This window comes from Sorex araneus, chromosome 1 (assembly GCF_027595985.1).
Source record: "Sorex araneus isolate mSorAra2 chromosome 1, mSorAra2.pri, whole genome shotgun sequence".
NCBI classification, from domain to species: domain Eukaryota; kingdom Metazoa; phylum Chordata; class Mammalia; order Eulipotyphla; family Soricidae; genus Sorex; species Sorex araneus.
The window spans coordinates 54,099,898-54,118,405 of record NC_073302.1 but is presented as its reverse complement, the minus strand read 5'-3'; the positions used below and the strand labels follow the sequence as shown (position 1 = coordinate 54,118,405).

General features: G+C 38.4%; 1 protein-coding gene across 2 annotated transcripts in view; it reads left to right on the top strand.

Annotated features, from left to right (window-relative positions):
* The window catches only part of ADAMTSL1 (ADAMTS like 1), a 488,758-nt gene that overhangs the window by 256,895 nt on the left and 213,355 nt on the right, over nt 1–18,508 (top strand). For both annotated transcript variants that reach the window (XM_055147244.1, XM_004600171.2), the window contains one exon: nt 12,426–12,555. In XM_055147244.1, coding sequence (XP_055003219.1) covers nt 12,426–12,555 — 130 coding nt within the window. The remainder of the gene's footprint in view (nt 1–12,425; nt 12,556–18,508) is intronic.

The window sequence follows — 18,508 nt, the reverse complement described above, 5'->3', positions numbered from 1 at the left end:
TGAGGATAATTAACACTATGATTGCCTGGAACCGGGAAGGAGTTTAAAGGCGGAAATCTGACCTCACTGCCATTTTACAAATGAGCAAACTAAGAAGCAAATAAGTTAAATGACTTACTGGAGTTTACATAGTTAGCGAGTGACAACTGGAACTCAGCCTATTACTTATCTCTTTCTCGACTCTTCCCATCTTACCATGCTTCTTCAAGCACTAAGGCAATTTCTGAGGCTTTCCTTCCTGAGACTTTCCTGTTGTGAATATTATTTAGCTAAAGTTGGATGTTCTCGTGTGTATTGAACTGATTTTTTTAGGTAACTGCATTGGTGATAACAACAGATTGAATGATTATTTCAGGTGTTCTGAACAGAATTATAATAGGAGAGGAAAGCATTAAGTCAGCAATTCATTTTTCAAGGTTATAGTCTTTCTTAGCACTATAGAAAATACATTAAATTCAGATTGCCACCGTCTCCCATACCTATTCCCAAATGAGACTTTTAGGTGAGGAAATGTTGGCTGATTCTCTGCCAAATTCCTCTCACTGGCTATCATTAACCCCTCTTGGCATGTTAAGGTTCTGCTTTCCCAACTTCCCAGCAAAATTTCTTATTAACTGGTGTAATATATATTTTTCCCCAAACTATTTTCTAAGCCAGAACATATGACATTTTTGAAATTTATTTAAAAAGGCATGTGTTGTCATTCTTGAGAATATAAAAATAAATATGCCCTAATTGTTCACATACAGCTGAAAAGAAATGAATCTTGGAATAAGCACTAGCAAACAATCAATTTTATTCATCAGATCCTTTGATAAGCATGTAATAATTTTGACTTTGAGAGTCTCATTTGTTTCTAAGTCTTCCTGTTGCAGATCATGTAATTCTGAAGTGTTTTCCTGAAGAACCCTGTTATTTTAAAACCTAAATTCTTCCATCTGATTCTGACCTCAAATTTCCATGCTCACCTGAGTTGAATGGTCTTTATCTGTAGACTAAAATGAATGTGCTTTCAAAAAAATTATGTATGGTCATTCAGTTATGGTTCTCAGTTACAAGGCAAGCCTGGAACTTTATGAGCAGATGGAAAAATAAGAGGCAGTAATGGAACATATAAATAAGCAGATACCTTTTTCTTTAAGATTGTATCCATTCTGCAAATCAACTGAGGATATAAAATTCAGTGTAGAGAATATGTGGGATATTATTAATTTTAACTGTTTTCAAAAGTTATCAATTTGGAAATAAAATTTTGGATGTTGACACTGACCTGGACAATTTCCCTCTCGGAGAGCCCAGCAACCTACTGAGAGTGTCCTGCCCGAACAGCAGAGCCTGGCAAGCTACCCATGGCATAATCGATATGCCAAAAAAAGTAAAAAGTCTCACAATGAAGACATTACTGGTGCCCGCTTGAGCAAATCAATGACATCAGGATGAAATCGGGACAACTGTGCTACAGTGCTGACAATTAATCTCTGCCTGTAGGAACTGAGCATCCTTGTATTAACAGAAACTGTAACATCCTCTCTGCCAAAGCAATGATAAACTTTCAGAGATACCTTAAATCTTTAACTGTCCACAATTGTGCACTTACCTACAACTATGTCCCTGTGCCAAAGTAATATACCTAAAATATTAAAGTTGAAAATTCCTAAGTGATAAAAATATACATGAGTTATGCAGTCCATATGATGTCCATGCACACTAAAAATTATTTCAGTGTATGGGACATATATGTTTTGAAGTCATTGTTTGGCAATAACATTTTATTGTATTATTCACTGTGATATTTCACCAAAATATAGCCCACAAGGTTATATATATATTTAATCATTCTTACTGAATCCAGTCCCCAAACATACAGGATTAGTAGATAGATTTTAAATCAATTTTGTATTGTAAGACTGGTTGGGCTAATTTTATTGTTTTTCAATCTCGAGAGATGAAATTGAATAGACACAGAAATAACCTTTCACCTAACAGAGGTAGCAACCAGAAGGAACTAGTTAGTAATTTAGGCTGCAGTTAGTGGCTGCATTTCCCAAGCTGTCATCAAATATCATGTAACAATTATGCTATGCTGGGAGACATAAATACTGAAAATCCCATTTTCTGGAAGATTGAAAGTCAACCTAAACCATTCAAATCTTTGTCCTGTGTGCCACTATCATCTCCTTGTTATATTTTAATTTTATGTGTGTGAATAAATAGCTATGGTCAAGGAGAGCAAATTTGAAACTGGACAGTTTTATTATATTGAACTCTAGAAGATAAAACCAACACTAAAGTCTAGGTGAGGGAAAACTTGAAATTCACTTCAGCAGAAATGGAAGGGGGAGTCTTATAGCTCTTTCTCCTTTTCTCTTAATATTCCTTACTCATTTTTACTTCTGTCAAGAAAGCAAAATAACTGGAACACTGTATCTGTTAAGTGAAGTAACTCCTGACAAGTACAAGAATGAGAAGCTCTTGGAAACTGTAACCGTAAGCAACACAATTTGTATAACAGAACCAGGTCTTCAAATAAAGTCATTTAGTTCAACGTTAGCCATGTTTTTATTTTCCTCATTCTTGTAACTAAATGGCAATTAAAGTGACATTTTTTGAAGACCTGCTAGATCATACTTCAGCAAGTTTTCTGTGTTGCTTTAAAGTAGAGAATCCCAATTTTTATTTTGCTCTCTCTTGAAGGACATAAATTCTATAAATAAGGCATTCACAAAGTAGAAAGAGATTCCTTCATTTATGTATCTCACAGGTATCCAAGCAAGAGCTTTCAAGTAAGGTGAGTAACAAGTCCTGTGGTCGCTTTCTGCCTCAGGGTCATCCTCTAAATTTCATAGTTTTCAATCACTAACTGAAGCCAAAATATATTTCATTAGAAACACTACTTTTGCTTGAACACTACCAAGTAGTCAAATGAATTGGAAGCTAATGTCCAACATAACCACTGCTCTAGATTCTGTATGGCCTACTTAGCTTAATACAATGCCTGTCATCATTACCTTAATAAAGCCAGAATATTCCAGTGGGAGGAATAACTAATAACATCAACATTTTTGTGTATAATGTTTGCTATATTAGCATACCATGAATTTCAAATGACTACTCTCAGCTGCAACCAAGAGAACGCCCTGAAGTCAGCATTATGGAATATGATGGAATAACTTGAATATTGAGAGTGAATCTTAAATGCTCCACCCTGAACTGGCCAAGATATATTTAAATTAATTTGAAGCTCATAAAAAAGCCTATAAAAATTAAAAGGATATAGAGGGTACCATCATAGCCAGAGGTGAACTATCATGGCTGATTTGGCTTTTAGGTTTGAATTATTTTAGACAATAGGATAAAAGGCAGTTTGGAATTTGGTTTAAAAATATCATTTTTAGGAGCTGGAGAAATAGTGAAAGGATTAAGGCACATGGCTTGCATGTGGTCAACCCCAGTTCAATCCCAAAAACCACATGGTTCACCAGACATCTCCAGATGAACCTCTGGATGCCCGTACGTACTGGTGGAGTGGCCTGCATAAACCTCAGATCTCCAGGGTCTGAGCAGCACGGTATCCTCAGACCCTTGCATTAAACCATAAGCTCTTGAATGAGAATCATTGAAAGCACCACTGAACCTCCCAAGCACATTTTGGGGTATGGATTTATGTTATTTTAATGATAATCTTGCTAAACTCCTGTGTTCTGACCACAGAACTAAGGTTATTATAGGAGAGGAAGAAGCAGGGGTGTAGGTTATCCAGTAGATTGTAGTGCAGGAATATTGGGAGTTTGGTTGATTGGGGTATGAGGTAGATATAGACATAGATATTATTTAGATATTATACACACATACACACACGCATATTGTGTGTTGACCACAGGGATGGTTCCAGATAGTACTCAATTATGACAGAGCTCTGTCCTTAGTTTCCCTACCACTCTCAGTACCACTAAAGTGCAAGACATCTCAACCCCATGACTCTAGACGATGTTGTAAGAAACCTAGTGGAATTTAGTAACTCTCTACCGATTCTTAATCTGAGTACTCTAGATATATATGTGTGTGTTCCTAAAATATATGTAGTCTTGTAAATCAATGTTATTTCAATAATGAAAAACAAAAACAAAAATTGATGATCATACTGAGAAAATGAAGTTAATGTAACATAAATAGAACATGTTTGCCTTTTTTACTTGGGTGACAACTTCTTGGTAAACTCTAGGGCAGATGGCAGAGGGAAGCAACTGTGTAGTTGATACTATATTACTATAATACTATATTAGGTAGTAATTAGTGAAGCAATGAAATTATAAACACAGAATTTAAATGCATTATATATAAACTAAAAAAAATATATAAAAAATATCTTCAGATGCAGGTATCTTTATATATATAACAATGTGTGACTAAAACCAAGATCTATAAGATTGTTCTCTCTAATCTCTTTATGAGATTTAAATCTACTGAAATGACTCCAGACAAATATCTATGCTATTTCTGGATCTCTCCAGCAGATATAATACTATCTGTATGAAAAAAATACTGATGTAATAAGAGCATAAATATTTCTAGGTTTTAGGGGTACATTTATACTATTCCACATCCACCATCAAAACGCCAATATTTATACAACACTGTTCATAGAATCTTTCCATTCACTCCCACCACTTGACCTCTTTGTATTTTTAAATATTTTCATTCATCATTAAAGCTCCAGTGCTAAGATCCAACCACACACAACTTCACCATTTATCAACCATAGGACTTTAGAACATCATTTCACATTAAATCTCAGTTTATTTATATGAAAATGGGAATGAAAATAATGTATACCTGATGGATCATGAAAGAACTTAAAGATACACATCAAACTCTTAGCCTCACTATCTGATTAGTTCTCTATTCTTTGTGGAATTTTCATTGTAGAAAATTAGAAAGAATGAGATGTCTCTCATAGTATTGTCCAATTAAAGATTTCCCTGTTCCTCAATTATCTCTGTGAAGGATCCCACACTTTACCTCATAAGAACAGAGCTCAACTTTGTGCCCTCTGACTAAGGGGAACACAAAGGTCACTGTAAATATTGTTTTCTATTGTAAAGAAGATTGTTTCTAATGATGCAGAGAAGATGGGGACAGTTATGTACCTTGTTTTCTTTTTATTTTGTTCCAACTTCCAGAGCTTCCCTGGGTCACCACAGAAAGCAACCAGAGTAAAAAGAAAACTAGCAAAGACCCAGAAGCACAGCAATTTGTAGAAAGTTGGATATTAAAATATATCTCTAGATTTCCCATGCATAGAAAGATAATGTGTACCTCTCCAGCCCAAAGTACCACACACAAAGGGAAGTCTGGTGGCTGGATCCTGCAGCCTTTCTCCTACAGAACCATCCCTCATGGTGTCCCTCTAAAATCTAACCCCAAAACCAAGCAGATGCATTAGCACATCTATGCAAAGAAGTTAATTATTATATGTTCTATATTAGAGGTACCAAGCTTAACACTTCTTCACCTCTGCATAACTCACTGTAAATGAACAAAGACTCATAACTGTAGGTTCCTAACCACACAACAACACACAAGAAACAACTTCAAACTTCAAAGTTTGCAATGGTGAAGCAACACATGAACCCAATAGGGTTAGTTAGTAAAATTGATAGCCCAGATAATCCAACCAGTTATATATCACTGTACCATTGTCATCCTGTTGTTTGTTGATTTACTCGAGCAGGCAACAGTAACGTCTCTATTACACTCAGCCCTGAGATTTTAGCAGCCTCTCCTTACTTGTCTTTCCCAACTATTGGAGGCTCTTTCAGGGTCAGGGGAATCAGACCTATCGTTAATGTTTTTGGCATATCGAATACTACACAGGTAGCTTGCCAGGCTCTGCCATGCAGGCGGGATACTCTCGGTAGTTTGCTGGGCTCTCCAAGAGGTATGTATATATCTTTTACTGTATTTGGCATATGAATATGACATGGGGAGCTTGCAAGGCTCTCCCATGCGGGCAATAGACTCTTGGTAGCTTGTCAGGTTCACCAAGAGAGAGAACATGGCTATTAGATGTCGAGTAGCTGCAAAGCAGCCGTGCACTTCCGGGAGCTTGGTCTTATAGTCTCTGGATGTTGGCCATTGGTAGGATTACACGGCGCCAGGGACAGTTTGTGGGTGTGGCTGCCAAGCTATGGAAAATGGGGGGTCTAGGTGGAGAAGGACCAGTCCCAATCTGAGCAGGCTTGGAGATTCAGTCCCAGGTCCCACACACCTGGGTTCCTCTGCCGGTCCCTTCATGTGTGAGGCTCATCCGAATGTGTGGAGAGTGGCCTTGAGCATGACTGTTATAATGAGCTATACAACCTCTCTGACAAGGAATCTAAAATGAAGTACTAAGGATGCATAAGGAGGTCAAAGAAACAATGAAACACACTGCCAAAGAATACAAGAAGATATGAGAACAGAAATGAGGAAAACACAAATGAAAATACAAGCAGAAATGACAGATCTGAAAAACTTGGTAGGTGAAATGAAAAACAGAATCAGTGAGCTCCAAGATGAGGTGCAGAGAATCTCCAGACAGCAGCAGAAGATGGAAAAAGAGCTCTAATATAAACCAACAGATGACAAGAGAACATCAGTATGAAGTCAAGAGGAATAATATAAGAGTCACTGGAGTCCCAGAGAGGCACGAAGAAAACCTTTATGAACAAACAACTGTCAAAGCCATCACTGCTGAGAAGTTTCCTGAGCTGAAGAGTACATACACTCAGATCTAGGAAGCCTGAAGAGTACCAGCTAAAAGAAATTCATATAGAAATACTCCAAGACACATCCTAATCAGAATGACAAAAACCATAGATATATATGAATACTTAAAGAAGCAAGATCAAAGGAGGAAATTACTTACAAAGGAGTATCTTTCAGATTTACAGCAGACTTATCAGACAAAACTCTCAGGGACCTAAGACAGTAGTGGGATATGGTGAAAAAACTCAATGAAATAAACACCTTACCAAGAATATATTATCCAGCCAGACTGTCATTTATACTTGAAGAAACAATACATAAATTCACAGATAAACAATAACTTAGGGACTTCATAGGCACAAAACCATTGTTATAAGAACTAAATGGGCTGTATTAAAATAAGACAAGCCCTAGTAATACACCAAACTTCTGCAGAAAGATGACAAAGATAGCAAAAACTACAAAATCACATAACAATAATCTCTCTGAACATTAATGGGTTAAATTCACCAATTAAGAGACACAGAATGGTGGGATGGATTAGGAAATTGAACCCAACACTCTGCTGCCTGCAAGAAACATTTTGAACAGAAAGAGAAAACACAGATTCAAAAACAGTGGCTTGAAAACAATTTTTCAGCAAACAACCTCTTTAGAAAAGCAGGGAAGGCCATACTAGTGTCAGACAACATAGACTTCAGACATAGGAAGATTATAAGAGACAGTGAAGGTCATTTCTTAATGATCAAGGGATCTGTACATTAGGGAGATCTCACACTCCTAAATGTATATTCACCAAATGAAGAACCAGCAAAGTACTTAAAACAACTGCTAATCAATTTGCTTGAGCGTGCTGCAGTAACGTCTCCATTGTGCTACTTGTTGTTACTGTTTTTGGCATATCGAATATGCCACAGGTAGCTTGCCAGGCTCTGCTATGAGGGTGGGATACTCTCGGTAGCTTGCTGGGCTCTCTGAGAGGGATGAAGGAATTGAACCCTTGAACCCAGGTCTACTGAGTGCAAGGCAAACACCCTACCTGCTGTGCTTGATTTGAAGAAATGCATTAATGTCAACACAAGAGTAGTTGGAAACTTCAACACTGTTTTGTCACCTCTTGATGGATAAACTAGACTAAAGTTCAGCAAGGAAACACTTTATTTGAGGGGAGAAATGAAAGAAGGGATTAGGAGATATGTGTGTGTGCGCATATATATATACATATATACATATATATATATGGGCTAGAGCAATAGCACAGCAGGTAGGGTGTTTGCCTATTTTATATATATGTATATATGTATACATATATACATATATATAATATATGGCTTTGCATCCCCAAATACACATTCTTCTCCAGTGCACATGGGACATTCTCCAAGATACACCGCATCATGCTGGGCCACAAAATATATTTCCATAAAATTAAGAGGATAGAAATTGTATCAGCTATCTTTTCAGACCATGGTGCACTGAAAATAGAAATTAATCACACAAAGAAACAGATAGTTAAACACATGGAAATTAAACAGCTCACTACTGAGCAACCAGTAAGTTAGAGAGAAAATCAAAGAAGAAATCAAAAGATTTCTAGAAACAAGCGATAATGAAGATACAAACTACCAGAACTGTGGGACACAGTAAAAGCAGTGTTAAGAGGAAAGTTTATAGCTCTGCAAGCATACATCAGGAAAGAAGAAAGAGCCCACATAAATAATCTAACTTCACAGCTTAAGATCTTGGAAAATAACCAGCAAAAGAAGCCCAAACCAGGCAGGAGGAAGGAAATAATAAAATGTAAAGCAGAAATAAATGAGCTGCAATCCAAAAAAAAAAATCTAAAAGATCAATAAAACCAAGAGCTGGTTCTTTGAGAAAATAAGCAAGATCAATAAACTACTAGCAAGATTCACAAAAGAAAACAGAGACAGAACCCTAATGAACAGAATCAAAAGTGAAAGTGTGGACATACAACAGAAACCAAAGAAATTTAAAACATCATCAGAGATTACTTTGAGAGACTTTATGCCACAAAAATAGAGAACCTCGAAGAAATAGATAAATTCCTAGATTCCTATAACCTCACAAGAATTAACCAAGAATATTTGGAATGCCTGGATAGACCTATTACTTTGAAGAAATTGAAATGGAAATCAAAAGCCTCCACTAAAACAAAAGCCATGGCCCAGATGGATTTACTAGTGAATTCTTCCAAACCTTTTGGCGAGAAGAAATAAACAAAAAATTCCTCAAAGAAGAAATACAAATAGCCAAAAAGTCACCTAAAAATATGTTTATAACACTAATCATCAGAGAGATGCAAATCAAAACAATAAGATATCTCACACCACAGAGACTGACACACATCAAAAAGAACAAGAAAAACGAGTGTTGGTGCTATTGAGGGAAGAATGGGACTCTCATTCGTTGTTAGTGGGAATGCTGACTTGTCCAGCATTTTTGGAAAACAATATGGGTATTCCTTTGAAAGCTAGAAGTTTAGCTTTCATATGACCCAGCAATGCAACTTTTGGTATTATATCCTGGGGGCACAAAAAATACACAGCAGGAATGCCATCTGCACTTATATGTTCATTGCAGAAATATTGAATAGCCAGATTTTGGAAAGAACCCAAGTGCAGGAGAACAGATGACTGGATAAAGAAACTATGGTGCATCTACACAATGGAATAGTATGCAGCTGTTAGAAAAAGTGAAGTCATGAAATTTGCTTATAAATGGATGAACATGGAGAGTGTCATGCTGAGAGAAACAAGTCAGAAGGAGAGGGACAAACATAGAATGATTGCATTCATTTGTACCCAAGGACAGTAAAAACATGTCAGGAGGATAGGTCCACAATTGGAAACCTGCCTCAGGTGGTGGGTGAGAGGGTAGATGGGATAGAAAAGAAACCACCATGGCAATGCTAGTTGGAAATGATCACTCTGCATAAGAACTGCATGCTGAAAGTAGATACAGGAACAAACATAACTGTTTGGTATCTGTATTACAAGCCATAGTGCCCAAAAGATATATATATATATATTTATATGTATACATATATAATTACAAAGCTGTTATATACTATAAAATATATATTATATACTATAAAATATATATTATATAATATAAAATATATATACACACATATACATACACCACCTACACCACCTCCACTTTGCTGATGACATCATTCTAATGACAGCAAACATTAGCCAAGCAGCATGAATGCTGGCTGACTTCGACTGTGAGTGTGGAAAGGTTGGACTGCAGCTGAGTCTCACAAAAACGATATTCATGAGAAAGGACTAGTTCCTGACGTTCCCTTTGCTCTCAATGGAACGAACATCTCCGAATGCAGCAGCTGTGTGTACCTGGGTCAAGAACTCAACATGAAGAATGACTTGGCACCAGAACTGTGCAGGAGGAAGAGAGCAGTGTGGAATGCCTTCACAAGCGTCGAAGAAGTGGTTAAGAGGACGAAGAACCTCCGGCTCCAGGTACATCTTTTCAACTCCACTGTTCTTCCTGCACTAACATACGCCTCAGAGACCTGGGTCCTATGAAAACAGGATAAGAATGCTATTCGGGTCTCCCAAAGAGAAATCAAAAGAGCTATGCTTTGAGAATCACCTTTCATTCAAGTGAGAGAGGGAATCCAGAGTTCCAACCTCCATTGACGATTGAGGATCAGGGACGCTGCCTCGTTTACCAAGGTGTTGAAAATCAGATGGTCGGACACGTAATGCAATTTGAAGACAGCCGCTGGACTAGAGCCAATACCAACTGGATTCTACGGGACATCAAAAGAACACCTGGCCACTCACCTACGAGATGGTTGAACTTCTTCATCAAGACCCTGAACAAATGATTTGATGCTCTTTGTGTTCCTGGGACATGCAGATGCCACTGGGCTACACTAGCATGGGACAGGGAAGAATGGAGATATTACTGGCACTTGCTTGAGCAAATCAATGAGCAATGGGATGACAAGTGATACAAGTGATATATATATACACACATATATATGCATATATATATATGAAGAGAGAGAGAAGAGAGAAAGAAGAAAGTACTTGCCTATATAAGATAGGCAGTGTGGTTGGGGGTAAGGGGGAAATGAGACATTGGTGGTGGGACATGTACCCTGGAGAAGAATAGTATTGGAATATTGTATGACTGAAACCCAGTTGTGAACAGCTTTGTAACTGTATCTCTGGTGACTCAATACAATTTTTTAAAAATATTAAGAAATCTAGAAATGGTGGGGACTGGAGTGGTAGCACAGTGAGTACGGCGTTTCCTTCCACACAGTCAACCCGGGTTCAATTCCCAGTATCCCATATGGTCCCCCGAGCACTGCCAGATGTAATTCCTGAGTGCACAAGCCAAGAGTAACCCTTTTGCATCTCCGGGTGTGACCCCCCCCCAAAAAAAGAAGAAAGTAATCTAGAAATAACCAGATATTCAACTCCTGAATATCTGTCTACCCCTGGAACTCCCCCAACTCCATTGTTCATCAATTTGCTCGAGTGGGCACCAGTAACATCTCCAATGTGAGACTTGTTACTGTTTTTGGCATATTGAATATGCCACGCGTAGCTTGCCAGGCTCTGCCATGCGGGTGGGATACTCTCAATAGCTTGCCAGGCTCTCTGAGAGGGACATGAATACAGTAAGAATACAATTTTACACTAGCAATGTTACCAGTTATTATTATTCCCAGTTTTACTTGAACAAATGAACTACAAAAATTGGATGAAAAACTCTGAAATATGAAATGCATCTGCACACAAGACACGTATTTGAAGTACTTAATATATTTAATACTCATGTGGCATACATTCAGTTGCTGTAACTATTCAGCCACTTGCAGTTGGCTGCCAACCTGAGCACAACTGAACTGGGGGGAGTAGGGGCAGGTGATAGGTAGGATGGGAGAAAGGGTGGGGAGGGAGAAGGGTACATTGGTGATAGGTTTGGTGTCAAAAATTATGACCAGGGGCTGGAGCAATAGCACAGCGGGTAGGGAGTTTTCCTTGCATGCGGCCGACTCAGGTTCGATTCCCAGCATCCCAGATGGTCCCCTGAGCACTGCCGGGGTGATTCCTGAGTGCAGAGCCAGGAAGAAACCCCTGTGCATTGCTGGGTGTGACCCAAAAAGAAAAAAAAAATTATGACCATAAGCATTATTTCTAGTATTGCATATTGCAAGCCAAAAAATTAAAAAATTTAAAAGATCCTTTCTGAATGTCCCCCTGACCCATTTTTAAAAATAAGATATGTTACAATTAAAATAAATAAGAGATAATATGCATAACCTGTGTAGGTCTTGGGGCCATTTATTTGGCCTATTCTCCTGCATTCAATGATCATATTTCAGCTCTAGCAGCTATATTGCTTGGTGACATTTCTTAAAACATTTCAGCGGTTCCGGTAGCAGTTCTAGTGGTTGTCCTCCTTGAGGGACATGCTTACCGAGGCACAGCTTATGTGCTTGCTCCCAAATCAAAGTGATGTTTGACAAGATGGGCCGTCCCAGGCTTCGCATTGCTGCCTCTGACATGCAGCTTAAGATCTGCCGATCGCAGCGGCCTCCCACCAGCTGCCTTGTCTACACTTCATCACCCCACACATGCCCACTCTGGCCTGACAGTGTGATTTGTACACAGGTGTCCAGGAGGCTGTGGTGAGCTGCCTGAACAAACAGACACGGGAGCCTGCTGATGAGAACCTGTGCGTGACCAGCCGCCGGCCCCCACAGCTCCTCAAATCCTGCAGTTTGGATCCCTGCCCAGCAAGGTAAGTGGGTAGTTGCCTGCTCTGCTACCAGAAGCATATTCAGAACTGGGTGCATCTGTCCATGGGCAAAACCAGAAAGCTTCTTGTTGCTTGGTGTTTTGAAAACCAATTAGCATCAGTTCAAACTTTTAGTCAAATCCACTTAAATTTAATTGAAACCAGGGCTTTGGAATTCCAGTCCAGTGGTCATGCTCAGGTCCAGAGGCTCCTACACTGAAGTAAGTCTGTGGCATGGCTGGTATGCGCATATGTTGCACTTCTTCTTGCCCTGAAGAGAAAATGAACTGACCGCAGACTTCATGGCTTCAGCCACCTTTTAGCCTTTGTCCCAAGTCCTCACACCAGTAATGGATTGGCTTGTGGACTGCAGGGTTTATGAAACTGGAGCATCTGGGTGGTAAAATTGATGCACTATGAAATCTGTGCACACAGCATGCAGATTCATTATGGTATGCTCTGGTGTGTGTGTGTGTGTGTGTGTGTGTGTGTGTGTGTGTGTGTGTGTGTGTGTCATTCCACATGCATAAAATCAATTAGAGCATTTCATTGTTCAGCCCTGCCTGGGTCTCATTATTACCCAACCTTGAGTCTTAATCAATCCAATCACTGCTTCAGTCCACAGAATTTTATGGTGTCTTGAGAGACTTGCCTTCTGATACTTTTTTGGAACAGATTTCTGTTGAAGCTAAACCATCTCATTTATAATTATAATTTCAAAGAGAGAAATTTCACGAACCAAAGCCACACTTTCAAGTCTTCTGATAGAATGAAGAATGTTAGGAGATAAGGTTATATCCTAGACATGAAGGGGAATGCTGTTTCTGAATGATATTTCTATTGTTTCTGCAAAGCATATCGTGAGAAGCAAGTGGCATTCAGGAATGGACAAGTTTCCTGTTGGTCAGACAAGCTGATGTTGCTTGTCTAATTTCTCAGCCAAGTAGATGATGCCTTTCTTTGGGACTTAAAAGATACAAGATTTCAGCTATCCCCAGATAAGATTACTAGATTATTAATTTGAATATCCGACCTAACTTCCCCTGTCAAATGCAAGAGTGAAGAGGGCTGCTATACCAGATTTTCAGTCAGCTAATAATTGAAGAGTACTCTACCCATGATATCCTCAGTCAGTAAGATTGAGGCAAGGAATCAAGACCTGGATTAATAAATTAATAAAATTCCAAAGAATGTTGGAATCCTGAGAAACTTTTTAAAAAAATTCCCTGCCTAAGTCTCTGTGCTGACCTTCCCGTTCTCCAATGGAGTGAGCCCAAGACCTTCCTCACCCCTTCGGAAAAGGGTTTAATCCCCTGCTCCTTGTCTATAGTTACTTCATACAGGAAAGAAGCAGAATGTAATAGGATAGACAGCTTGCAAAGATCTTGGCTACTAAGTCATAAAGCTGAGATTCTCGTCCAAGCTCTGTCACTCACATGCTTTGTGATATTGGCCCGGTGCCCCTCCATTCTGTTGCCATATCTGCAAAGTCAACTTGGGTATACTAGATGACCTCAGATCACTCCATCCTGCTCAAAAGATCCCATAACTTGTTATTAATTTATAGGCAGAGTATTAGATTGCTTCTACTGCAGCTCTCTGCTGATAATTGATGACATTTCTGTTCTGATTACCTTAAAAGGCAAGCATAAGGATCTTCTAACCACATCCCTGCATTATAATGACATCCAAATGCAGGGATGAGCTGAGGTATTGCTGAGATATAAGTACCTGGGCGTAGGTAATTGGGAAAATCTGGGACATCACAAATCTTTTGGGACATCAGGGGGAATTGAATGCAAGATGTTAGTTCCCATCTACAAAGTACTAACTGTGGTTACATTAAATAAATATGATTTACTCTCTGATCTTTGGATGGACTCCTGAATAGGGACTCTTGTTGGACTTAGACATTTGCTCCACATAAACTCAGTGCTTTTGATTTTCTACCAATTTCAGGCTGACAGGCAGTCCTTTAATTAGGCACAACCAAAAATTTTTAGGGAGGGCACCCATACACAGCTGAGCAATACTATAGTGGTGCTAATTTAAAAAACAAAGAGAGCCAAAGTACAGTGACCTTGTATGACTTTTTTCTTCTGTCATCCAATAATCAAAACTGAAATTTTTGTCTTAAAAAATTTTAGAGCTATATCTCCTGTGAAATATTTTTGTTTGATATCCCAAGGTTTATCTCTCTTTCTGAAGGTTTATGTAAGATATATATGGATGAGAAAATGTGTTTATCTGGGGCATAGCAGTGTTTTGCTTTGCCAAACACCTTCTATTCATATGGGATCAATTTAAGTCTTTTATTTACTGCTCTTCATGTTCATGAATCAGCGTTCCATACGGGTTTTGGTCTGTCCTCCAATGGGCACCCAATTTCTATATGCTATGCTTTTTAATGGGCACCCAATTTCTATATGCTATGCTTTTTAATGGGCACCCAATTTCTATATGCTATGCTTTGTATTCTTGATCTGTACTGCTGTCCTTGTGTGTGTTTTGTGTGTTTTTAAGGCAAGTATTTTTAATGAGACTTACAGAAATGATGTTTTGAGTTTTGATCACTGCACTCATGCCTCTGTGTGGAGGCACTTAGATAAGACAACTGGCTTTTCCAAAAAGTTGTTTGTCCTCAACACCAGTTAGAATCTTTTTGTTGAGAGTGGTCAGTGTTAATAGATCATGCTGAGAATACAAAAGACTATAGAACAGGTTCTCTCTCTCTCTCTCTCTCTCTCTTTCTCTCTCTCTCTCTCTCTTTCGTGTGTGTGTGTGTGTGTGTGTGTGTGTGTGTGTGTATGGGTTGGGCCTGGTGGTAGCAGGGGTGAGGGAAATCTTTGTAAGATTAAGATTTCCTTTTACTGAATTTCTCCAGGGGAATGGCAAAGTTTGTATCAGCTGCACATGTCTACCTTTCACCAGGTTTGAACAAATACACTCTCACACCTAGTTATTCAGCCTAAGATGGGTGTGTTCTCAGGCAGGAGCTATTTTGATTATTCCAGTTTGTGTGTGTGTATATGTGTGTGTATGCATACAGATGCCTTCACAGTTCTAGGGTACATGGACTGCCTTCACAGGTCTAAGGCACTTAAAAACAAGACTATATTTTAAAATCTTTATTTCCATCTTTATGTCTTAATCCTCCCCTCTATGCAACTAGTGCCTAGCATAATGTCTGAACCATGGGTGCATATTCAGTGTTTACTGAATTAATGAGTATAAAGTACTAGTGCCAAGTGTGCACGTAGTGAGTTTTAGACATTATTATTAATGATAGTTGGGAAGATTCCAAAGCTCTCTCATCTCCATCCCTCTTCTTCCTTCTTCTACTCACAGATTTTTGTGGTGCTGAAAATGTCGTTATTAGAGTCTCTTTAAGTTGAATATTTTAAATATCCTACATCCTTATTTGCAGTCATTGACTGGTTCTAGAACATGATGACTTTAAGTTGAAATGACACATAATGAAACCAATTTTACCATAGGCTACTTGATATGAATAGGAGTTCAGTGCCTGTATGTATATTTCTGGTCACAAAAATATGATTAAATTTCTAAAGATCCCAAACACTTTTTAAAATTATTTATTTATATTCTTTGTTTTTTGGGTCACACCCAGTGATGCACAGGGGTTATTCCTGGCTCTGCACTCAGGAATTACCCCTGGTGATGCTCAGGGGACCATATGGGATGCTGGGAATCGAACTCGGGTGGGCCGCATGCAAGGCAAATGCCCTACCCGCTGTGCTATTCCTCTAGCCCCTATCCCAAACACTTTTAATATCAACTAAAAAATTCATATTCATTAGCTCATTCATTTGATTTTAGACATGCTTATTCCAGTTCAGGGTCCCTGCATAATCAGTGCCTGTTCTGTCAGCTCAGGGCTGAGCCCTGGACAGGGCTCCCTTCCATTGCTGGACCTACTCAAAGCCATGCCCATTCAGACTGGGACCATTGAGATACATCCATAAACGTCCTGTGCACATCTCTGGAATATGGAAGGGGGTCGGGTGGGGTAGAGAAGGGGAGTAGGAGGGGGAGGAATCAGAGTGTTCAGGAGAAACCCCCACAGATGTGGAGAGAGCTTGTAAAACCTGCCACAAACATTCAAACTTCAGCCAACAACTGATTACTTTTTCTCTCATCGTTATGACAGAACAGTGTTGAATGAAACCTTGTTATTGGAGTACCTGCTGTACCAATATAAAGCAGGGCGTATGGATAAGTAACACGTTATGTTAGTGGCAATGTTCATCAAAATATTCCCCAAATAGAAATATGGCAGCAAGCTTTACCTGAGCCAGCTGGGACACAGGAGAGGTTTGATAAACATTTAGCATTACCCAGGAAGGAATTTGATTGTCTAGAGAAATGGAAAGTATATTAAAGACAGGTGTTAATCTCTTAACAACCTTGCCTAAAACTGGCCTGAAGAAATTATCACCATCATTGTTTGTGAGCTACTACTGAAATTTTTTCATCAAAGTTGGTAGTAAAGAAATTATCATTACAAGTAAGAAAAATCATTTTAGTCTCTACTACCCTGCTCATCTTTAAGTGATGGATTAGACTAACTAAAATGAAAACTCTCTAAAAAGGAGGTAAGATCAGTCATGGGGTGGGGGGAATCCTCATAAAAATTTTGGAGGGGACTGAAACATAGTTCAATGGCTTGGATCACATACTTTGCGTGCAGGAGGTCCAGGTCACATCCCTTGCACCTGAACACAGAGCCATGACTATTTCCTGATAATTTACCCTGCAAAAATGAAGTTTTGAGTATGACACTAATACTCTCATTCTTTAAAACTCAAACTTGTTTAAAAAAATAACAAATGGAGATGCAAAGTGCAGTATAGAGAGCATAGTTAATATATTTTATATATTTAAATACTATGTTGTATATTCAAAGACTCGATCTTAAAAGTTATATTAAGAAAGATATTTTTAAACAATGTATTGTGGGATATGTTTCCTGTAATTATAGTGTAATTACTTTCTGTGTGCACAATATCAAATCATATTCTATACCTAAAACTAATATAGTGTGATATAAATTATATCTCAATTCTAAAAGGCCTCACAGAATAAGAAATACACTATACTTTATCATGCTCTATAATTCCCCTCCCTTCTTTTCCCCAAAGACAACAGTTAATGATTTGTTCACCCCCTGCCTTTGTCTATGACTCTGAGTGTGTGTGTGTGTGTGTGTGTGTGTGTGTGTGTATGGATATGTATGGGTGTGCATGCGTGCATGTGCATAGTCATAGATAGATACATGGATGCATGTACAACATGAAATGATATAAATATATAAGGTTTTACCTTTGGAATGGAGCAATACTATATATGTGTGCATATATATTATATGGCAACTTAATAATATGTATTAAATATTTTGCATATCCCAGAGGCCACTGAAATAAAAACCAACTAACATTCAAATCCTCCTATATCACTCTTAACTTTGTGACTTTTCAGAAGTCCTACTTTTGGGAATCCTCAGATTTTTCATCTATAAAAGAGAATCATAGTTGCCTTGAGAAAAAAAATCTCCTTCCATTTCATTTCTTGGTGAGAAATACTCTTTGTTTGAAATGAAACATGTTTTTGTATTCAGGACTTAAATTTGATTAGATTTTCTCCTTTTTCAACAAAGTCTTAATGACTGAGCTTTATTGACTATCTATCTCTCTGGTTTTTACTAGCAATGACATGAGAAGCCAAAAAAACAGTCAAAAAGTACTACCTTAAAAAAAAAGTATATGACTGTTCTTAATTATAAGCATTTGATAGCTTGGCCAGCGTGTGTTGAAAAGATTTGGTAAACGTACGTGGAGGAGGGGAAAGAAGTAAGCAATGAAAGCCAGATGGCTGAAAATGAAGGAAATTCCAGGCAATTTCTGCAGCTTTGTTCTAACATACTTTTTAAACTAAA